The 24,981-nt window shown below is 38.3% G+C and overlaps 2 protein-coding genes across 2 annotated transcripts in view; both read right to left on the bottom strand.

Moving 5' to 3' along the window:
• Positions 1 to 24,981, bottom strand: part of HTR2C (5-hydroxytryptamine receptor 2C) — a 145,790-nt gene that overhangs the window by 78,485 nt on the left and 42,324 nt on the right. The gene's annotated exons all lie outside the window — the stretch shown is intronic.
• Positions 21,038 to 22,411, bottom strand: LOC113241250 (COUP transcription factor 2-like). The gene is made up of 2 exons (XM_026478856.2): positions 22,203 to 22,411; positions 21,038 to 22,052 (listed from the first exon to the last, which is right to left on the bottom strand). The coding sequence occupies exons 1-2, from the start codon at positions 22,409 to 22,411 to the stop codon at positions 21,038 to 21,040; spliced, it is 1,224 nt and encodes a 407-aa protein (XP_026334641.2).

The raw sequence follows: 24,981 nt of genomic DNA, 5'->3' as shown, positions 1-24,981 counted from the left end.
TTCTTACGAACAGATAAACTTTACTCTTGGGATAAAAACATTCATAAAATCTGAAGGTAAAGGGCTTAAGGTATAGGAAAAGCTTGTATACTGGATTTTAGATTTGGATGTCATTAATAAACGGTAGTTAAAAATATGAAAGTGGATGTATTGCCTGGGGAAAGAATGCAGGGGAAGCAGACACCAGACCAAGGACTCTGATAGCTTTTTAAATTACTTTCTGCCTCAAATTTATGTTACTGCAACAAGTCCCTGGGAACGTCAGTTGAAGGCTTTCAAAGGGCCACTAGCATAGAATGTTGTTGGACAAAAGCCTAGACTCCTTGCCATTTGAGACCATTTAAAATTGATCAGCATTCTACAGGCTTTTGGTGTAAGCAGTCATTTAAAAAGTTAAAAACTTTCTACTTTCCTCCTATTAAAAAGGAGATTACAGAACCTTACTTCCAGAAGCTATATACTAAAGCCAAAGTGTTCTAAGTTTTTATTTTATTCTTTTTTGATCACTTTAATGTCTCTTGGCTACTGCAAAAGTTTGTAAAAACAAATAATTATATACAATTTTAACATTATGTCATTTTAGAAGGAACTACTTTCTTTCTTTTTTTTTTTTTTTGGAAGACTTTATTCTTTTATTTGAGAGAGTGAGAGAGCGGGAGAAAGAGAGAGGATGTAAGGAGAGAGAGCGTCAGTGGGAGGGGGTTAGAGGGAGAGGGAGAAGTGGACCTCCCGCTGAGCAGGGAGCCTGCAGCGATCCCAGGACCCTGGGATCATGACCTGAGCTGAAGGCAAAGGCTTAACTGACTGAGCCACCAGGTGCTCCTAGAAGGAACTATTTCTTAACGCTTTTCATTCTTTTCGTCTCAACCTTATAGGAAATAGAGCTGTATTATTTTAGTGTGAGAACCTTATTGTACAGCAACATTTAATTGCTAGTCCAGCATTGCACAGCTTTTACTCTATTATACTATAGTGGAAGGAATATGGACTCTGAAACTAGACAAACCTGAGTTTCAGATACATCACTACCTTAGTTTCACTACCTTCATGGAGCCATTCCTGGAACTCTTCCTCCTCCCTTATTAACTACTTTCCCATCATGTTCATAAGAAACTCTAGCCTAGACCTAACTTTGCACTTATGCCACACGGGATTAAAATTATCAGCTACCGTGTCCATTTCCTCCGTTACAATTCCTCCAGGCAAAAGAGTATGTTTACTCAACACAGAGCCCAGCACGCTTTAAAAGGTTGGAAAGACACATGAATAGACAATATTTCAGTGGTTCCATTTATCTTTTTTCTTAAGGAATGATAAGAAAGGGATGATATTATTTCAGAGTCTTGGATAAAAAGGACCTAAGCATAGTGTGTCAGTAAAATAAGACCAGAAAATGTGAAGCTGAAGGCATCATCCTGAGCAAAACTTGAAGCAAGTAGGCACCCTCACACTGAAATGCTTTGATTTTCATCAAGGGCTACGTAATAGCTTGGGTTTGGTTAGGTAGATGAAGGAGTTTCTGGCATTAGTTTGGCTCTTTGGAAATACTGATGCATATTTCTGAGAAAGGGTTGAATTCGTGAAACTTTATGGCACGTTCTAAGATGACTTTTTTTTTTTTAATTTTATTTATTTATTCGACAGAGATAGAGACAGCCAGCGAGAGAGGGAACACAAGCAGGGGGAGTGGGAGAGGAAGAAGCAGGCTCCCAGCGGAGGAGCCTGATGTGGGGCTCGATCCCAGAACGCCGGGATCACGCCCTGAGCCGAAGGCAGACGCTTAACCGCTGTGCCACTCAGGCGCCCCTAAGATGACTGTTTTTTAAAAAAATATTTAATTAGCTCATATTCCTAATGGGAGTGTCAGGAAATAGAACAGAAACTCTGTGTAAAAGCTCCTGATTTCATCGTTCTGTGATTTCCCATCACTGTGTCTAATAGTATCATTAAGTTAGACTTTGAAGTTAGCTTCCATAGAGATTCCTACTTGCTCGAATAAAAGAAGCGGATAAAAAAGCTCATTATCTTGTATTTGGAACTTCATGCAGTGAAAATCATGTATGAATACATCTTAGCCAGTGCTAAGTATTCAGTAGCTAGCTCCCATAATTCTATTGCAAAGTCCCTGTGGTTGATTCCAATATTTCAATGCCTCAACTTAAAATAATTTATTAGGTAGCTCTCTCAGGAACATGGTGCAAGAAGTTTCATAAATGGACGTTTTTGAAAGAGGGGGAATTCTTTGTTGACCCTTTACCTCATTGTACTACTACTTTCATCAAAGACTCTTAATGGCTTGAAAATGTGTCCCAGTTTAGCAAAACTGCAGTGGTCTTTTAAACTTATGATGATTCATTTGAATAAATAAATATTACACACACATGTATATTCAATCTGGTCTCCTGACAAAGTTCTTCATACAGTTAGAACTTGTCAAAGTGGTTATAACTGTGCTCAAATGCTCGAATTCCATCAGGGAGTCAATGTTCAACTTGGTAGGAACTGACTCATAAAATTAGGCAAACCTAAATGAAGTATGCCTTGATAGTGGGGAGGCAAATATGTCACCTGATTTGTCAAAAGCAGTGCAGAAATCCTACTCATGATTGGAACTCAATTTACTACATCTGGATACAACATCTATAGTAGGAAATGACCTTGCATTCCTTTCTATCCTTTGCTTCCATGTAAATTAGTGCTTCCGTTTTCTTGGATGCATTGGTGATGAAAATTATGAGAATACGTATGATTCTGAGTGAAATCTCTACTATGATCTAGACAGGTATCTTCAAATGCTTATGAGTTAGTTAATGCTGTATGCTTAGGCAACATAGAAAAGTCAGAGAAAAAATACACCAAAAATAACACGTGAGGAAAAAAAAATTGTAAATGTGGCCTTGGTAGTTGTGTTAATGTGTAGGTCTGCTCTTCCCCATTGCCTAACAAAGACTGAAGAATACTCTCTATTATCTAATATGGGCTCTCTAAGTTCTTTCACTGCTGCCTTGCCTTCCCCACTGCTTGCTAGATTGCCTCGAGTCCCTCCGTGACTAATATGAGCTGACACATGCACACTGAAGGGTCTATGGGATCATATCTAACAGTGAGACGTGAGTTACTTCAGTGACGAGGGCTAAATAAACTCCTATAAAAACTTGCTCCTTGGGTGCCTGGGTGGCTCATTTGGGTGAGTGTTAGACTCTTCATTTCCTCTCATATCATGATCTCGGGGAGTTGTGAGATTGAGCCCCATGTCAGGCTCCCTGTTGAGCAGGGAGTCTGCTTGGGATTCTCTCTCTCCCTCTCTCTGTCCCTCCACCTCTCTCTCTAATAAATAAATAAATCTTTTTAAAAAACTTGCTCCTATGGAATGGGCCAGAATGTAGTATGTAATTGATAATATTCTGGATTAATTTCTAGCCAGATTGGTCTCTGTCGGTCACAAAGGCCACAACTACACTGTAAAGTTCTGCTAGTAACATCTATTTTTATGTAAATGTTGCAGTAACACGTAGAACATTTCAGCTTCTTACCAGCTACTGATGTCTGGGATGCTTATTTGCCCTTTAGCATAATATGTTAGTAAAATAAAGACAGCAAAAAAAATATATATATATATATGTATATATATATACACACACATATATATATGTATATATATATAATTAGCCAAAAAATATCAAAGAAGTAAATGATAAGGCTTATATTCTCCATCAATCGACTGAGCCACCCAGGCGCCCCTCATTGTTATTTTTTAAGTTTTATTTTATTCATGTTCAATTAATTAACATGTAGTGTGTTACTAGTTTAAGAGGTAGAGTTCAGCGATTCCTCAGTTTCTCATTCCATCACGTGCCCTCCTTAATGCCCGTCACCTGATCTCATTGTTATTTTATCATTCTGAGTGGCATTCGACATTAGTAATCTGTGGCAGAGACTGCATATCTAAAGAATACCATATTGATGAAGAAATTAGCACATTAAAACCAAAGTTTTGTACCCTTAACATTCATTAACAGCCCCTTTGAGCCTCAAGAAAATGCCATTTGAGCTTGGTATTGTCTCAATGAGTTCCTCCCTGACCATTAATCCTTGGCTGTCCTCTCTCACCTCACATGACACTTACTGTATATTTGTCACTTAATCTAAACTGCTCTGCATTGGGTTTTTTTTTTTTATCTCTTTCTATAAATATCAAGGGTAAGGATTATGTCTTATATTTCTGTGTCACTTGTGCCTGAACATTTGAAGGGGAGAAGAATAAGGATAATAGGATACTCGTGCTCCTCACTCTCTCACTCTGTGGTGTTTTTAACAGCAAGGAAATACTAAGAAACTGGTGTAGTCAAAGTTTACGTAAAATTTAAGCTGTATAGATAACACTGCAATTTAGAATAATTTTAAATATAATTAATTCAGTGTTATATAGTACTGAGGATTTGAGCAATGTTCTCCTTTTGTGGGGGAAATTTGTATTATATTATATTATATTATATTATATTATATTATATTATATTACATCATATATCACTACATGCTGTGGACTGTTTATGGAAATAACTATCAAAATACTTTATATAATAATTAACTGCTTAACTCACAGCAGATGTTTCTTCATGTTTTAGGAGTTTGGAAGCATAAGGTAGATTTGTACAGAGTGAAACAGATTTTTTTTTCAGTGCTAATACTTTGTCTTTACTATGACCAACAACAGTATATTATAGTTAAGTAGTGATTTTATGTGATAACTAACACCATAACATATTTATCTTTGTGTGGAAAATATGATAGGTTTTTACTTAATTGTAATCTAAAGAATATAAGCACCATTTGAAATTTCATTTTGTGTAGGCAACGTACTGCTGGCCTGACACATCAGTCAAGATCTAAGGTTATGTATCCTTCCGTTCACATTCCCATTTAAAAATTATTAAATGGAACTGAAGCCTTTAGTCATCAAAGCTCCATGTTGAAATACACACATATTAGGAAAAGTAAAGAATTAGGTCATTTCCTGACATTAAAACCCTAAGCACTGTGATTTGGTAAGATTAATCAGTTCCTGGCAGAATTGGGCCTTAGTTTTAAAGGAGTGCAGTCTGGTCAGACCCTGGATATAAACTCCACTTCTGGCTCTCATACTACGTAACTTTGTGTTATTAAAGTAATCAGTTAAGCTCACTGAACCTTAGTTTCCAAGTCTGTAAAATGAAGAAGCTGAGGTATTTGAATTTTAAGGTCTTTTCTGGCTCTCAGACCCTGGGTGTAAACTAATTGTTGTCTTCCTAATTATCGGAAGAATATAGATATGTCCAAATCATTCTTTCAGTCTCATTGAAATTATATTAACAGGGCAATGTTTACACGAATATTATTAATCTACAGCAAGAATAACTCTCAGATCTGTGCAAAATCATATGAAAGAAGCAAATAATCTTACCAAAATTTGGCTAACCATTTCCAATATATGCTTTTCTAAGACCACTGTTTAGCACATGCATACCACAACACTTGGTATAGGCGACAAGAGCAAAGTTAATTTTGCTATTGTGTCCCAGTGGCACATTGCTTGTCCCAGTTCCCTGATGGTGGTTCTGTCCCCATATCCCAGGAATGATCCTTTTTCATATATACTGTTCTGTGCTGCAGCCAGGTGCTCTAATTCGTGAGAACAATCTCATTCCAGTCTGACTAGGAGTATTTAGCTTGATTAATACATATTGCCAACTTTTCAAATGAGAACATTTAGGGAACAATGTGCTCTTTTATAGCCACTAACCCTACTTAATCCCAATAGCACAACGATTAATTTATTCTTTAATTCACTTAAGGGCAAGAAGTAAAAATCTATGGGCACTTTTGTGTCCATGGATGTTTAATTTATATACACAGTAGCTTAGGTTAGAAACTCAAAGTGCAGTGTTGCCCAATTCGGGAAACTGAACTCTTAATAATTAGGAAACTAATTAATTAATATGACATTAATTAATTAATATAATATATAATGTATTCTTAGTTTCAGAGGTAGAGTTTCAATTTTAAATTTTAAAAAATACAAAAAATAAAATAATAAAATAATTAGGAAACTCTATTAAAAATTATAATAAAATTATATTAGAAGGTATTCACCAGAATTTACATTAGGCCAACTACAGGTGAATTGGAGCTAAGAGGGCCACAATGTGGCAAGAAAGAACGGTATAATGGAAAGAGAACAGGGTCAAGGGTGACACAGGATTTCTGCTTCCCGTGTTAACAATGACTCGTTTTACTATCATAAGCAGTGGAATGGAAAGAAAGAAATGGAATGGAAAGAAAAAAGGAACACTTGGTTGCAGGTGTTGTACTCAATTCATCACCATACCTGATATCTGAGAAGAACGATACTACTTCCACTATCTACCTGTTTGTGTCACTGTGTCACTATCTACCTCTTTGCAATACTGGTATAAAGGGCTTGAAGCTCTGGAGTCGGACAGAGCTGGGCTCTAATCTAAATTATACCACTCCTGAGCTACGATAGTTCTTAAATCTCTCTGATCCTCATTTTCTTCACTTTAAAAATGAAGTTAATTAGGGGCACCTGCATGGCTTAGTGGGTTGAGCATCTGACTCTTGATTTCAGCTCAGGTCATGATCTCAGGGTCTTGAGATAAAGCCCCATGTTGGGCTCCATGACGGGCGTGGAGCCTGCTTAAGATTTTCTCTCTCCCTCTCCCACTGTCCCTCCCCCCGACACTCTCTCTTTCTCTAAAAATAAAATGAAGCTAATTATACCCAATTTGTAGGGTCACAGCATTCATTTATTGGTACAAATAATACTTAAATGAGATGCCATAGGCAAAATTGCTTTTCAAATTTAAAGGTTTTTAATATGTAAGAGCATTAAGTAGTATGCTTACATTACAGAATTTCCAATTTTTAATCTATGATGTTGTCACTGTTTTTAGAATTGCCAACCCTTGATTTCTCTATTTTTCTGTTTTTATTATCCTTTTTTGATATTTAATTCTTATCCCCATCTTCTGAAACATTTAACAAAGAATGAAGAGACCCATAGAGGTAAGGGAAGAGTATGTGTATTTGGATTTAGGGAAGAGATGAACAGCAGAGGCCTTCAGAATTCTCGGCCAGAGCTGAAATAATACTATTCTGTTTTTGATAAATCTGCAAATAGTCCTTAGAGGCATCAAAATTCAAGATAGAGGGAGACCAAAAAATTACCAGATGGATTTAAAGTGACAACATATTGGTCTTACCAAAACAGCAAATTTTTAAAAATAACTTGCTTAACTGAAGTCTTATAAATTGCAACAAGTCGTACTCAGGAAAAAGATAATAATAAAAGTAAGCTAAAGGAAGTCAACTCATTTTGGCTTTTGCATCAATAATAGAGCCTTCCTTCCAGATGGGCTATTTCATCACAACACTTTTCTGCCTGCAGATTTGCAAAGATATAGAAGGAATTTATTTCTTCCATGGAAATAGAAGATAGATATTAGAGCCAGATTCAGTGAAACTTACCTTACTAGTATGAATTGTTCTAGAGACAACTCACATTTTTCGTAGGGGTATTTCCAAGTACAATGAACATTCTCCCAATTTAATGTGGACTGTCACCAGATGAAAGACACATTTTGTTGGAACATTCATCTGAGTGAGCAGGTACAATTAACTGAAGACATAATCCTAAGTGAGACAGGGGGCGATTCCATCCTCAGGTTACAGTACTTTTCATTCTTGTATACCATCATGGGGTGGTGAAGAGTGGGCACAGAAGGGAACAAGCCAAGAACATTTAGTCTTAGGAAGGCACAGAGGAGAGTATAAGATTGTCTGGATGCATGTTCTTCTAAGTTGTTTGTTCTAAGTTGTTTATTTGTTCTAAATTATTTGTTCGAAGTTGTTTCATTTGTTCTAAGTTGTTTGAAGAAGATATATTTCTTCTACAAATCCAAGAAGTTTCCTGTGGTTTTTGTAGAACTTACACTTAAGCTTTATGCAAATTGGAATTTTTATAGTGGTAAAAATGAGCTAATCAGATCTCTAGCACTTATTGCATCTCCCATGTGTTTATAGCTGCCTACTACTAACCAGAATTCCCTTATTGTAAATAAATATATTAAGATCTTCCTGTAGAGGTATCCAAGTTGCTCTCTATAAGCTAGAAAGTACATTTCATCTTGAGAGGAAAACTGGAGAGAAAGAAACAACAACAGCATGATCTCTGAGGCATTGAAATCCTACAATTCTGACTCCCAGCGTTCTTAACTGAGAAGTGAGAGCTCTCTATCAGCACAACACACAGGAAGATTTCTCCAGTCTGAGCAAGGATTGTTGATTCCTGGGTGAGTAAGTCTGTTTGATATGGGGTGGGAATAGCCTCTTTCATTTCAAAGAGGTGTGGCTAACCTAGACAATAAATTGAAGAAGGGCACGTCTTTCAAATATAACCTGATTAGGTTCTGCTGCTTAAAAGAGACAGCCGCAAATTAGTACGAACATGGCAGGTGTTTATTATTGTTTGCCTCTATTATCATTTGCCTTGTACATAAACCACAACGTACACATCTAGGAATAAGGGGCAGGCATTTTGGTTATGTAATTTTGGGGTTTGATACAATCAGTGAGTCTGCCTTAAGCTTTTGCTAAGTTCATGTTGTTTTCTCATTTCGGAAGAAAGGACTAAAGCATAGATTGAAATAGTCACAGACAGAAACCAAACACTAAAATCTAACACCATCAAATAATCTTGTACAGGCATCATTAACAAAGCATTGTGCATGTGTATACACACACACACACACACACACACACACACAGATACTCCCTACTCCCTCTCACCATTTTACTTCACTTCACAGCACTTATTACCATCTAACTTTATATTTTATTCATTTATTTTTTGTGTATCTCCTCCCATGAATATAAGCTTCATGTCTGTTATTTTCACTGTTTTAGTCACAGCGATGAGAAGAGTGCCTGATGCAAAGTAGGTACTTATTATGTGTTGTTTGAATGAATGAATGGATAGATAAATAAGCAAATGAAAAAAAAGTCTAATGGGTGATGGGTATTAAGGAGGGCACTTGTTGTGATGAGCACTGGGTGTTACATATAAGTGATGAATCACTAAATTCTACACCTGAAACCAGTATTACACGACATATTAACTAACTGGAATTTAAGTAGAAACTTTCAAAAAAGTCTAGAGGGTTTTTTACTGATTTGCCTGTGTTTATGCATCACTCAGTAGTATAGTCAGACCTAGAACCCAGATCTCCTGGCTTTTAATCTTGTACTGTCTTATGCCATACTTTGTAGCTGATCACTAGAAGAGAAAGATAACTATAAAAATCCATAATAATTTCCTCCTATAGGAAATTGGGAATGTTGATGCATGTAATGAAAAGATCATTCTTTGATTATTTGAAGACTATAGACTTATATAGCAACTTTTTCTATCAAGAGTTAATTGTCCTTTTCAAAATGACAGAATTAGATATAATCAGACCTGTCCCAGAAGATCCAGAGCATTTGATTTGCATTTGATCTGATTGTCTCTGATGGCAGATGGAAAGAGCCCCAAGTCTCAATCACTGACAAACTGTAGGATGGGGCCTGGCAAGAGGACAGGAAAATAGGATGGTCTAGGGTCGTCACTTAACACTGGAGTCACTTGCCCTTTCTACCATCCAGCTCATACGGAGTGGGCCAACCCCTGCTCCTAGGCACTCAAGATCTTGAAAAATGGAGCCACAATAGGATAAATCCTAGTGAACAATCAGGGAAGAAACTGAGAGCTGAAGAGAAACCATCCTGATTTCCAGAACCCCTTCCACCTCTAAAGGAGAGCCAGCAGGGGAAAGAAATCTTGAGACCACATACATGGAAAGATGATATTCAAAATAATTTATAAACACCATAGTCATTTAAATAAATACATGCATCAGTATAGAAATGAAAATTTTATGTATATTCCTTTTTGTCCCCTGAATAAACCGTTAATGATCAAACTAGCTCATGACAGACTCTGTAGCTTGCCAGCCAACTTCTAGTAAAGTGTGCAGACATTGCCTGATATGATTTCTAAACTCTTTTGCAGCTCTGTCACACTATAGGGAGCCCATCAAGGTCCACATATTCTTCCTATTTTCCTTATTTCAATTTCTAGTTTTTCAGAATGTTAATTTTTTCTGCCGGTTATTTGAAGTACGGTGGTAAACATAAATTCACTGGGAAAAGACTTTTGAATATTTACTTTATGTCTTTTTGTGGACCAGTCAGAGGTCATTGAACACAATGACTTATCACCAAAATAAAACAATAAGCCTATGTTCACAAATCAAATCAAAATAAAGTCAAGTCAAAAAAATCAGAACATTGGGGCGCCTGGGTAGCGCAGTCGTTAAGCATCTGCCTTCGGCTCAGGGCGTGATCCCGGCGTTCCGGGATCGAGCCCCACATCAGGCTCCTCCTCTGGGAGCCTGCTTCTTCCTCTCCCACTCCCCCTGCTTGTGTTCCCTCTCTCGCTGGCTGTCTCTCTCTGTCATATAAATAAATAAAATCTTTAAAAAAAAATCAGAACATAAAATCCTACTTATGATATGGTCTTAGTCATCTAAGACACATGTATGCACAGATAATAAGAGAGGAACAAATATATTGCAGTACAAGTGACAGAGATTTATGGTGGCAAGGTAATATTTGACTTTCTTACCTCTTGTTTTTACAAATTGTTGTTGAACGTTTATGTTATATGTTCAATAAAAGATGAGAAACAAAAGTTGTTTGTCCTACGGACATTGATGAATGAAGGGACAGTGACAAGCCAGTGATGTGTAGCTTAGAAAGTTAGAGAGGTTAAATATCAATATCTTCCTAAAAGCCTCACTGTTAAATAATAATTTTGTTAAAAAGATTGTGCAAGTTTTTACTTTCCCCCTGCACTGGCTTCGATGAATACATTTCTGTATGAAACTTTGGTCAAGAAGATCATAAAGCAGAATGACTCAGAAAATCGTGCTGTTGCTGTCATATGTCTGGATAACGATGGGTGGACCTTAGAAACTATCTTCCTAAAAGAAAGATCATCATATAGAACAGCGAGTCTTGAATTTTGCGGTACATCATAATCACCTGGAGAGCTTGTAAAATGCACCTTCAAATACCGGGTAATTCTGAGGCAGATGGTCACATTCCAAGAATTGTGGCTACGATGAATGAGAATGACCATCTAAAAGCCACAGGCCCAGTTTAAGTATGAAAAATATGAACTGGTAAACTCCAGTCTCCAAAATCTTTTCCCCACTTTGTAAGTATTTATTCGCACCCACTATCTCTGTTTATTTGTCTGCTTGTGCGCCTACTGTCTGGGATTCTTTACAAGATTATAAACTCCTTAAAGGTAAGGATAATGCCAGTTTTGTTTACCACTGTAAACCCAACACCCAGTATAGATAATCAGTAAATATTCGAATGAATGAATGAATGAATTTACCATCTATCTCAAAGTGACAAATACTGGAGAGAAGCTGGCTCAAGTTTTCCCACTTTTCTTTTTATTATTTAGACGTGAAATTGTTGTTAGACGTGAAATTGTTACAAACTTTGCGGTGGGAGAGAAGTTTTTCAATGTTTCCTGAGAAGAGAGGAAGAATTCGTTTGTTTCTTCTACCCCATACTCTCCCTCCCTGAGACAAATTCAGTGGATTAGCTCTTCTTGAAGTGATTCTAGTGTGACTTTTCGTGGATTAAAGAAGGGGCTGAGAAAATTTTTGTGGGCTGTGTTAATTCTTGTTGTGTTCATGTGCATACGTTTTGCGTTCAGTATGCATTCCCACACTGAGGCATATATCCATCTATAAGTATTCATGAGCATGTCCAGATTAATGCAATAGGACATTGAGGAATGTGTTTGGCCACTTAATTTTTCTGCCAACCGTATGATCACATCTGTAATGTGATTGAATTATTATTATATAATATGCCATCCCATTTAGGGGTTTGGTTGATGTGCTCATGGTGCTGTTCATTGTCATGGTCAGAAAAGCCACATCTGTTCAGAATTCAAAATGTTCTCGACAATTTCCTTTTACTGCTACTGCTAGAAAATGATATTTAACATTTGGTTTGCTTATTTTAAAATTTCCAAACATTTCAGTGATGAAGTGAATAATCTTGATCAAAAGTATTTATATTATATTGGTTCCATAGTAAAACTTGTAATTGAGAAGAAACGTACAAAATACTCTTTTTTGTGATTAAAGCTTCATGCAATTCATATAAATGCACACAGAATAAGGGGCAGAGTCTATTTAATATATTGGTGGGAAGGTAAGCAGTGCTATGTTCTAAATGGGAGAAAGGGAAGGGACTAATCATTTTCTACTCTGTATCTCTAATATACTTGTATATTTTCTTGAGTGCTTATTTTTCAATTTAAGTTACAAAAGGAATTTCTATAAGTGAAATATCTGTTATCTATTGATTATCTATCTATCTATCTATCTATCTATCTATCTAATCATCTATCCATCTATCTTATATCCTATTACAATAAGTTCTCATAAAATAGAAAATTAGTTTTTCTATAATGAACTGGATCAACACAAATGTTGCCAAACCTAAGTGGTTCATTGGCTGGGATTTGGAAAATTTTTCTTTTTGTAAAACATTTCAATGTAATGGTACTTTTGGACTTTATTTCCTTTACACATTTAATTCGATACTTATGGAGCTCCATACCACTAAACATATCCATATGGTAGGAAAGCAATTGCATTTCAAGCTCATTATTAAGACAACAGAATGGGTAGGAGGAATAAGGCTTTGGAAGGACATAGAACTAAATATTCACATTTAGAACTCTTCTGAAATTTCTTGAATACCTCAGGTCTTTGATTATCCTGAAAAAGGACAGTGGGATCTTTGTTCCTAGATATCTTGAAGAATGGGACACACTAACTACATGTAATATATAGATTATACAGATTTTTTTTTTAGGTTCTAACATAACTAAAGAACAAAAAAAATGCAGTAATGTCCCTCACAGACCACTCAATCACTTATTGTCTATTAAGAATAAACAAAGCAGGGGGGGCACCTGGGTGGCACAGCGGTTAAGCGTCTGCCTTCGGCTTAGGGCGTGATCCCAGCGTTATGGGATCGAGCCCCACGTCATGCTCCTCCGCTATGAGCCTGCTTCTTCCTCTCCCACTCCCCCTGCTTGTGTTCCCTCTCTCGCTAGCTGTCTCTATCTCTGTCAAATAAATAAATAAAATCTTTTAAAAAAAAGAATAAACAAAGCAATTTATTTTATGCAAAATATTTTAGTCAAAATATAAGTACTTGGAGGCACAGACATAACTCAGCATGTTCAAAAGACACTTTAAGGGCCTGTAGATAAATGTGAAAACTTGATAGAAAACAAAATCCTTAGAATACTAAACATATTATTTTATAATAGTAGTAGGCAATACGTGCTGGTTACTATGTGCCAGGCACTCTTCTAGGTGCTTTATTTATTATATTGGTTAGTCTTTAAATCATATGAGGTATGTACTATTATCAACCAAATAAAGGTGAGGAGTCTGGAGTATATCTGAGCCACTTCCTCAGCCTCCAAACTCCTAACGAAACACAAGAGAAGAGGTTCTTCCTTTCTCTCTTATCAATATTGTCCTTGGCTGGGGGTGTGTTAGCATATCTTCCACTTTCGTGGCCTCCGTGGTGTGTAATTTCTCACCTCAAAGCTCACTTTTTAAATTTTGAGAGGTTCCTTGGCATTTTTTTTTTTTAAATATCAGTGGTGTTGGATCATCTTGAAGGTTTTTTTTTTTATATATATATATTTGACAGAGAGAGACAGCCAGCGAGAGAGGGAACACAAGCAGGGGGAGTGGGAGAGGAAGAAGCAGGCTCACAGCAGAGGAGCCTGATGCGGGGCTCGATCCCAGGACCCTGGGATCACGCCCTGAGCCGAAGGCAGACGCTCAACCGCTGTGCCACCCAGGCGCCCCGGCATTTTTAAAAATCTTATCACTTAAGATAACTTCTAATTAAGATCATTGGTAAATTATAATTACTGATAATTATTTTCTCGCTGAGAGAGGCCTGTAACAGGTTAGCACCCTTTTAGGAATCAACTGAAAAAGAATTAATGACATTTTTAAAGGCTTTAATTTCCAGTGAGAAGCTGCATTGCTGGGAGGATACGAGGCAACATTGTGTGGTGTGTATTCCTCCAGTTAATGAGAAACGGTGGGATATTTGGTCCTTGGAAGTGTAAAATATGATGAAGCATGAATTGTTAAGTCTCTCGTACAGTAACAAAATAACAACTACACTAAAACATTTGGAATTCTGTGGCACAGTTAGAATCTTAAGTAGTTTTCCATTTTAATTACCATAAAAGGGTAATTAAGCTGTTTCAGAATCTTTCCCACAAAACTTTCCCTGGGCCAAAAGTCTGAAGCAAATAATTTTCTTCTTGAGAACATGTCGCTAAGAGGAAGTTCTCAGTTTTCTTAAGAACTGTAATTTTTCTAATGATTCTTCTAAGAATAGACCATGGCAAGTGTACTTTGAGAAGACTGACATTAATAAATCATTTCCTCCCCAGACATAAGTTAAAGTGGCAATATGAAAACTTGAATTTGAGATATAATAGCAACTTCCCCAAAAATGTCCCTGACTTTGTCCTATCTGTACCTCATGTCATCTGAATTAGGAAGTATTTATATTGATAAAGCATAAGACGTCATTAGAATCTGAAAATTATATGATTAATAAAGATTTACGATTAGTCTGAAGGTGGGGGCAAGGGAACGGAGGGGCGGGGATAGGGAATTACTTAGTTTTCTCCTAGTTTTATTAATATTCTCATCCTCCAAACTCTTATCTAAACACGAAATATATAGAAAAATCAATTTCTTCCATATTCTAGGGGATGTTTTGGGTATTTAAATTTTAGCTTTGAGAGGCCGTTTAAGATGGTGCCATAGGAAAATCGTGAATGCACCTCCTTCCACGGATATGACAAGTCTACAGCTGCATATGGAAAAACTCCCTCTGAAAAAGGCCCAAGAAGGACCTGAACGAGCTGCTCCACAACAGAGGATCCAAAGGCCACATCAAGGTGGGTAAGAGAGGCAGAGATGCAGTCTCACCAAAGGCCCTACCCGTGGTGTCGCAAGCATAGTTGGGAGGGATCTCACAAATAGAGAAATTCTCCCCAAGGATTTAGGGATTTGTGCCCCACATCAGGCACCCCAACCCTTGAGACCTACACCAGAGAGATGAGCTCCAAAAATTCCTGATTTTAAAAGCCATGGGGCTGGGCTGCCTGGGTGGCTCAGTCACTTAAGTGTCTGCCTTCAGCTCAGGTCATGATCACAGGGTCTTGGGATCAAGCCCTGTGTGGGGCTCCCTGCTCAGCAGTGAGTCTGTTTCTCCCTCTGCTCCTCCCCTCACTCCTGCTTTCTCTCTCTTTCTCTCAAATAAAAAAATAAAATCTTTTTTTAAAAAGATTTTTATTTATTTATTTGACAGAGAGAGAAACAGGCAACGAGAGAGGGAACACAAGCAGGGGGAGTGGGAGAGGAAGAAGCAGGCTCCCAGTGGAGGAGCCTGTTGTGGGGCTTGATCCCAGAATGCCGGGATCCCGCCCTGAGCCAAAGGCAGACGCTTAACGACTGCGTCACCCAGGTGCCCCAAAAATAAAATCTTAAAAAAAAAAATAAAAATAAAAGCCATGGGGCTGTAGGAAACAAGAGACTCCACTCTTAGAGGACTTGTATGCAGACTCATTCACCTGGGACCCAGCGCAGAAGCAGCAGTCTGAAAAGCAATGAGACCATATGTAAAGAAGATTCACTTGCTAGTCTTGAAGTGTCTGCTGGAGGGGCAAGCCTACTGGAACTCTCTACAGGAACAGAGATGTTAGCAGAGGCCATTTTTTCACTCTCCCTGTACCTTGCTAGCCCTGATGGTACTCCCTAGGGCCCTGCCTAAGCCAGCTAGCAAAAGCACCACCCTCAGGCAGCACTGGACAGCCTCCTCTCAAAAAAACTGGCCAGGGGGCTTGCCCCACCCCTGTGCACCGCTCCGCTGCAGTCCTTCCAAAGCTGTCTGGCGTGTACAGCCCACACAAGGGATGCCGCTTGAATGCCTGACTCCAGTAGGGCCCTATAGTTTTGGAACAAATGGAAAGACTGTTATCTGCAGCTACCACCCCAAAGGCACTGCACAGACAGCAGACTGAAACATACCCCCAGTCTCCCCATGAAAAAGGACTATCTACTTGATCTGGAGCTCCAGCCTGAGGGGCAGGCTCCAGGCTTACCACACATCTAAAGGCTACAGAAATGCTCTTAGGGAATGTAGGCTGGGGGAAACCATCTTTGAGTTCTCACTTAGCCTCATTACAGCTCACTGATACCTCCCAGAAAGGAGCTCACATACTAATCTGGAGCCCCCAGTTTTGCACCTGTCATTAAGGAGACATCACCTTATGCATATTTGCATATCTTAAAAGCTGCTGTCGGAGGGTCTAGCTTTTAATCAGGCTGAAACTAGGTGCTAAATATGACTTTGAAAACATAAAACATGTGGGGAGAGAAAAAATGTAGAGTTCTAGGATGCATTCAACCTTAGCTTGCGATCAGCTAAAATAGATGGTTAAATATCTAGACTGTTATATATGAGCCTTATGGTAACCACAAAGCAAAAATCCATAGTAGATACACAAAAGATAATGAGAAAGGAATCTAAGCATAACACTATAGAAAGTCATCAAACCAGAAGAAAAGAGAGCAAGAGAAGAAAGGAACAGAGAGGAACCACAAAACAGCCAGAAAACAATGAACAGAATTGTAATAAGTACATACCTATCAATAATTACTTTAAATTTCAATGGATTAAGTTCTCCAATCAAAAACATAGTGGATGAATGGATTAAAAAAACACAAAACACAAGATCCATCTATATGCTGCCTATAAGAGACTCACTTCACATGTAAGGACACACACAGACTGAAAGTGAAGGGACAGAAAAAGAGGTGTCATGCCAACAGAACCCAACAGAAATTAAGGGTACCTATACTGATATCAGACAAAATAGGCTTTTAAATAAAAGGACATAACAAAAGACACTACATACTGATAAGGGCGTCAATCCACCAAGAAGTTATAAGATTTTTAAATATTTATGCACCCAACATAGAAGGACCTAAATACATAGAACAATGACTAATAGACATAGAGGGAGAGAAACTGACAGTAATATGATAATAGTAGGGGACTTTAATACCCCACTTACATCAGTGGATAGATCATCCAGACAGAAAATTAATATGTAAACATAAGCCTTAAATTACATATTAGACCAAATATATATATACATATATATATATATATATGTATATATATATATATATATTATTCCACTAAAAAGCAGCAGAACACACATTCTTTTCAAGCGCACATGGAACATTCTTCAAGATACATCACATGTTAGGCCACAAAACAAGTCTTAATAAATTTAAGAAGACTAAAATCATATCAAGCGTCTTTTTCAACGACAATGGTATAAAACTAGAAATCAATTACAAGAAGAAAACTGGAAAAACCACAAATACAACATGGATGAATCTAGAGGGCGCTATAACTGAAGTAAGCCAAACTTAGAAAGGCAAGTACCCTATGATATCATGGATAAGAAGATGTGACACACACACACACACACACAAGAATATTACTCAACCATAGAAAAGAATTAAAATGTTCCATTTGCCACAACATGAATGAGCCTAGATTATGCTAAGTGAAATACATCAGAGAAAGACAAATACCATATGATTTCACTTATATGTGGAACCTAAAAAACAAAATAAATGAACAAACAAAACAAAATACTGTGTGATTCCATTTATACGAAGTTCAAGAACAGGTATTTAGCTATTGTGAGAGAAGTGAAAATAGTGATTATCTCTTGGGGCATGGTGCTGCTTATTGATTGGATTGTGGCAAGAGAAACTTTGGTTGCCAGTAACTGTATATTTCAGTCTGGATGCTGGTTACCACAGTGTGTGTATATATGTGTGTTAAAAAATTACTGATCTAAAAAAACTTGCTGATCTATACAATTAAGTTTTTTGCACTTCACTGTATGAATGTTATACTTCAAAACAGAATAGTACTCACCTAGAAATACAAATAAGCTAGTGGAATATGGAATGAATGAATGAATGAATGAATGAATTGATTAATTTATTCATTTATTCATTTATTTATTTATTTATGTATGTATGAAGGAGAGAGAGAGAGTGAGCACACCAGAAGGGTGAGGGGCAGAAGGAGAGGGAGAGAGGGAATCTTCAAGCCAACTCTGCCCTGAGCATGGAGCCTATATGGGGCTCGATCTCAACATCCTAGATGAAATCAGGAGTTGGATGCTTAACCAACTGAGCCACCCAGGCGCCCCTAGTGGAATATAATAAGAAGATACAGAAAGGAAGAATACACACTTATATACAGATTTTAAAGAACTTTATTTTTGGAATAACTTCAGATATACAGAAAAGTTGCAAAAATAATAGTTATCATATCTTCCCATTCAGTTTTTCACATTGTTCACATCTTATATTACCATAATACATTTGTGAAAACCAATAAACAAATATTTGCACATTGAAACAAACAAATGGAGAGGAAATGAACTCAAAATGGATTAAAAACTTGAATGTAAGACCAGAAACTATAAAACTCCTAGAAGAAAACGGAGGTGGTAAGTTCCTGGACATTGGTCTAAGGGCTATCATTTTGGATCTGACTATAGAAGTGATGGCAACAAAAGCAAAAATAAACAAATGACACTGCATTAAACTGAAAAGCCTCTGAACAGGATAAGAAACCATCGACAAAATAAAAAAGCAATGTACTGAATGGGAAAAGATATTTTGAAATCATATGTCCATTAAGGAGTTAATTTCCAAAATATTTAAAGGATTCCTATAACCCAACAACAACAACAACAAAACCCCAAGAAATCGGACTTAAACTATGCAGAGGATCTGAATAGACATTTTCCCACAGAAGCATCCAGATGGCAACAGGCACATGAAAGGATGCTCAACATCACTCCTTATCAGGGAAATATGAATATGTCTCAAAACTACAGTGAGATATCACCACCCTAATTGTCAAAATAGCTATTATCAAAAAGACAAAAAATAACAAGTGTAGGGGAGGATGTGGGATTGTTACGTCGTACACACAACTAACATCATGTTGTATCTCAGTTATATTTCAATTTTAAAAATTTAGCTTTGGTATGTGTGTTTCTGCATGGAAGGAAAACTCTAGCTTTGAGAAATTAGAGAAAGGTACACCTTTTAGATCAAAATTACATGGCCATTTTATAACTTTCTTTTTCCAGGTTATTTAACTTAATCCAATCTCTTATACTTAAGACGATTTCTCTCAAGCATCTGTAAACTTTTGATTCTTTTTTCCCCCATACCAACAGGTAGCTATTTCTGACCTGTGGAATCATAGAGATTTTTGTGACCCAATTGTTCATGACTTGCTTGTCATCCTCCCCTCTCATCTACCTTCTTAAAATCCTAAAATACAATCCTGAGAGAAATTTCTCTGCATATATAAATTGATGCATTGTGTCTACTTATCTGCTTCCATGAAATTTTGGAAGGCTCTTTTGAAATTGGTGGGTTTGTGTGGTATGGAGCCCTCTGGGGGACCAGGCCAAGGGTAGATCGTTTACTCTCATTTGGGGTTAGGGTGGCTCAGAAAAAGATTATTTTTTAAGACATCAAATAAATAATACTTTAATTTCTGAGTACTTTCAATTTTCCTTGGAATATAACACTTGACCAAATAGTTCGGTTACTCTAACTTTTACAGTATACTGAAATATTGCACTTAAGAAAAAACCCTTCATTTAAAAACAAACTGTAAACTCTAAGACACTGAATCAATCGTGTTACCTGTAAGTGCCAACGGGGTTATTTTGTCATGCAGATTTCAATCGCATTTTTTAAAAAGGCGATAATGCCAACAATTATAATTGAAAGGATTTCCAAATACACAAATGCAGTCTTTTCATAACAATTCAAGAACTAAGTGGGACTCAATTCAAACGACAAAAGTTAACTTTTTATTCAAAACTACAGCATGTGTCTTGGACACATTCCTTGCTGCCAATAAACCCCACAGTTCATTCTTTAAACTATTAAAAATCTACGTTAGTCATGGTGTCTTTTGAGGGGAGAGGCAGGGGTAAGGGAAGCTAAGTGTTGTAAGTGATTCCTCCAGTTCTCAAATTAGAGTGCTCAATTTCACTTAAAATTTTTGGATACCACTTAGAAGTGTGTTTCCATCGTCTTTGAAGTGCCTTTTAAAGTTTTATGTCTTCCTAAGATATTTTCATGGACTCAGTTTTAATTCTTGCAGAACATATATTTTAAGGATACACAGCATTTAAGAAGCCGAGATTATATCAAAACTTATTATAGAACTAGAGAATAAACTGGCTTGGAACTAGAACAGTACAGAAAAGAACAGCTAGAGGTACACAGACAAAGGACAGTTAATAATTTGGAAAAAAAAAACTTACTTTCTCCATTCTACTAGTTTTCTTCCAATCTCCTTATACGTACTTTTAGCAACATTTTTCAAAAATTTACCAAAAAAAAAAAGGTAAAGACAAATTTCCTTTTTATACAAAAATAGGTAGCAGGCTGTTCTGTCCCACACAGTTTTTTTTTGTTTGTTTTTTTGTTTTTTGTTTTTTTTTTGTTTTTGTGGTTTTATTTTTTTTTTGTATTCTGTAAACAGTCTTTTTTTTTTTTTAACTCACAGTCCATTAAATTCTTTCCCTCTCTTCTTATAGCAAACTTGTAACATATATCCTTTAACAGAAGGAATTCAAGCAAACAAACCAGTCTCTCGCCTTTTCTCTCTCTCTGTTTCAGTCCCCCTTCTTATTTTGATTTATTTTTTGAATTGCCATATACGGCTAGTTACCACTGTTGTCTGACAGTAGCATATCCTGAATGAGGGCTTTGATGGAGGTTTTACCTACCAAATGGGTGAAAAATAATTGCTCTATCACTGAGGAGGAGACTGCGCGGAGGGAAGGGAGGCGAAGCAAAAGCTTTCCAAATCGCATTGGTTGGGTGGAGTACTGTCTCCTAACGTATTGCTCCAAAGCACACTGGGACCTTTCCTGAAAGCTTTCCACATTGACTACATTAGAGAGACCAACGGCATCTGAAGTGAACAGGGCAATGGCTTTGAGGCAGCTGTATTCGGAGGGGTCGACGTGCAGAGCTTTGAACTTCCCCATTTGCTCTTGGAAAATCTGTAGGTGGTCCATAAAGATGGCCACCTCGTTGGAGGATGCTGGTGACATGTGTAAGCTGGTGGCAGCCAGGAACGGGATGACATGGAGGGGCATGGAGCACTGTGCCCAGTTGAGCATGAACAGGTCACACCAGGTGAGGCGAAGCAGAGCCACTTGGTCATTGATGGACAGGTCAGGGAAGAAGGGGATGTTCCGGGCCCATTCAACGGCGCTGAAGAGCAGCCGGGCAGCCTGTTCGCCAACCTTCTCGAGGGTCAAGAGTTCGTTGGGCTGCATGCGCTGGCTGCCTGACCCGAACAGGGTATAGGGCTCGGCGCCGAGCAGCAGAGAAACATATCCAGACAGGTTAGAGTGCAAGTTGAGGGATTCCCCGTTGCTCAGCACTAACTGCCCATGGGTTGGCTGGGCGGGCGGTATCCTGTTCTTGTACACTGCGGCTCTTTTCATACCCACGTCGATGCACTTTTTGAAGCGGCAGTACTGACAGTGTTTGCGGTGGTGCAGGTCAATGCGGCAGTCTTGGTTGGCATGACATTTGAAGTTCAGGCTCTTCCCCAGACTGCGCTTGAAGAAGCTCTTGCAGCCCTCGCACGTGAACTGGCCGTAGTGCTTGCCGCTTGACTTGTCTCCGCACACCACGCAATTGATGTGCTGCTGTTGCTGCTGCGGCGGCGGCAGCGGCAGCTGTGGTGGCGGCTGCGCCTGAGGAGGCGGCTGCGCCTGAGGAGGCGGCTGTGGTGGCTGCGGCGGCGTCTGCGGCTGCGGTGGCTGTGGCGGTGGCTGCGGCTGCGGCTGTGGTTGCGGGGACTGCTGTTGCTTGTCACCACTGGAGCCACTAAGGCTGCCCTGGCCGACAGCCGCCATTTCTGCCAGCGTGCTGACTGGGCCCCGTTGGCGGGGCGTCTGTGGCAGGTACTGGGCACTGGGCGGCGGGCCTGGCTCGGGCAGTACCTGGAAGACCTGGCTGTCCTGAAAGCTGGGCATCTCATCCTGGGGGTCGCTCCTGGTGTTGACTACCGTTTCCATATCTGTGGGGGCCGGCGTCGGCATTTCCTGCTCCCCTGGCTGTGGACGACGGTGGCTCCTGATCTCTGGCTCCGTCGCACTTCCTTTCGTGTGTGTCTGTGCGACAGGATGTAGGAGGGCGCCCCCGGGTGGCTCGGGGGCTGGTTGGTTGAGGTTGGTTAGTTTCTCCTTTTTTGTTTCTTTTTTGCAAAGTTTTATCAACTGCTTGTCTGAACCAGTGTATTTGTTTTATTTGTTTCCCTCCGATCGATCGGCATTGTTGGTTTGGGGGGCTTCCTACCACGAAGGGAGGGGTAGGTGCCAGGGGTGAGGGAGTGGAGCCGAATATGGAGAGAGAGGGAGGGTAGGGAGAACTGCAAGTGGATTGTCTGGCTTAGAGACAGAAATAGGAGGAAAAAAAAAAAAAAATCTCCAGAGATCTCACTTGCTTTCACTTTCTCCCTCCCTCTCTGGTTCACTCTTCCAGAAAAAGATTCTTATGGGTTTTTAAATTTGGGAACACTCTGTTGCCCAGAAATGGGTGACTAGTACAAATGCATGCCAAAGACATCTTGGCCGATGTCGACAGTTGTAATTGCTTTCATCATTTCCATTCCCTGAAATAATCAGACTGTTTTGTTTTTGTTGTTTTTGTTTTGTTTTTTGTTTTGTTGTTTTTTTGTTTTTTTTTTTGCCACAGTCACTTAATAAAATGAAAACGATATTAAAAAAGTAACCAAGGCTCTTTAGCAATGATGGCTTTTAGAGGAAAAGAGCAGAGGAAACTTTTTTCACCAATAAAAGACAGTATAGAAAGTCATTTTGAGTGAGAAAACTAGGGAGAAATAGGATGCTACACTGTGTAAGGTGATTTCAGACCAACTAGGTTCAGAACTTAAGAGAACTGTGAGGTTGAACCATATGAATTTGCTAGTATTCAATTCTTTTGCCTTACAAAAAGGTCTATTTCATGTAATTTAACCTAGTGTCATCCATTTCCTATAGAACAAATTTATGAGAAGAAGTGCCATATAATACCTAAAGACTTTAGGGTTTGGTGGCTTGGAGGCAAATCTCACTTCTGTCACTTAAAATATGTGTGATTTTGGGTAAACCATTGTATCTTTCTGTGCCTTAGCTTTCTTATCTGTATGATATTGGATTTTATTACTAAAGGCAGCAATTTCAGTATCCATTTTACTGTTTCTTTTATAATTTAATTGCTTCCAGTTTGGGGTAATTACAAGCAATACTGCTACAAATTATTCTTTTACACATATGCCGGTGCTTAATTGTAAGCCATTCTCTGGATGTATACTCAACATTGAAAGTTCTGGATTATAGGGCACACACTTTTCTAATATTGCTATATAATGCTGTATTATTTTTCAATAGTTGTATCAGTTTACATTCATTCCCACCACAGTGTATGAGTTTCTGTTGTTCCACATGTTTGCCAACGCAAGTATTATCACACTTTAATTTCTGATGATCTAGTGACTATTTATTGGTATTTAGCTGTTGTTTTAATTTCCGATTACTAATAAGTTTGAACACTGCGTATGTAAAGGTACTCAAACTCATTTGGATTTCTTTTGTGAAGTACTTCTTCAATTTTATCTTTTTGTCAATTGCATTGTTTGCACTGTTTTTTTAATTGATGCATTGGGCACTATATTCCAAGACTCTTCTCAAGAAATTTATAGCTTCAACTTTTCTGACCACTGCAAATCACTGTGTGTTCTGGCTTGTGGTTCAAAATGATCAAAAACAGTTTCCCTCTCCAAGGCAGCTCCAAGGCACTTTTCCTTACAAACCATAGGGGTGAGAGTGTTTACTCTCCCATCAGGGTTTACAGTTCTGTAGGCTGCCAACTTAAATTGAGGATGATCTGTTTGTGTTCCTGTCTGCATACTTTCAAACTCCCCTATTTAGCCAGTATCTGTAGGGCAAAAGGTGCTTCAATCCTGACCCTATATCTGGGTTCCAACCTTGACTAGAATTTTGCCTTCATAATTCCTTACTATCTTGTCAGTTCTTTGATATGTGTACACACACACATACACACACACACACACACACACACACACACACACACACACATCGATTATGCTTTTTTGGTGGTGTTGTTCCAAAAAGCCTCATCTGTCATATTTCAGAAAACAGAACTCATTGCTGAGTAAACCTATAAAATTCTGTCCTGTACCTCATGCCTCCAATTCCCTTACAAAAAGTTGACATCTAACAAAGGGAAACCAGGCTTAGAACTAGAGAGATTTTCATTAAAGTGTAGAGTTATTTGAAATACCTGCTAGCCTTTGGCTCTAACCATTCCCCCAGTGGCCTTCCAGAGTAGTCGTAATGTGAATCTGAATGAGCTCAGGGCCCCACTGTCCATGAGCAGCCGTTATCCTGCTTGAGTTTAAAAGATTCTTACTTAGGATAAGAAGCTATATTAGGGATTTTATGTGTAAAACATCAATCCTGTTAACAGGTGCTTAACCTGCTTCCAATCTACAGGGCACAGAAGAAAAAATATTCTATGGTTCTAATGAGTGTAGGGAAGGGAGGAAAAAGACTTGTTTTAGTAT

Source organism: Ursus arctos, chromosome X, assembly GCF_023065955.2.
Source record: "Ursus arctos isolate Adak ecotype North America chromosome X, UrsArc2.0, whole genome shotgun sequence".
Classification (NCBI taxonomy): Eukaryota; Metazoa; Chordata; class Mammalia; order Carnivora; family Ursidae; genus Ursus; species Ursus arctos.
The sequence above is the reverse complement of the archived record's forward strand: the minus strand, read 5'-3'. Positions and strand labels throughout refer to the sequence as shown.

What these genes read in the sequence shown, in the direction of transcription:
- LOC113241250 (XM_026478856.2), bottom strand. Translation starts at nt 22,411, where the DNA reads ATGGAAACGGTAGTCAACACCAGGAGCGACCCCCAGGATGAGATGCCC. An exon ending in AGTGGCTCCAGTGGTGACAA is followed by an intron (nt 22,053 to 22,202) that starts GCAACAGCAGTC and finishes GCTGCCGCCGCC; the next exon opens with GCAGCAGCAACAGCAGCACA.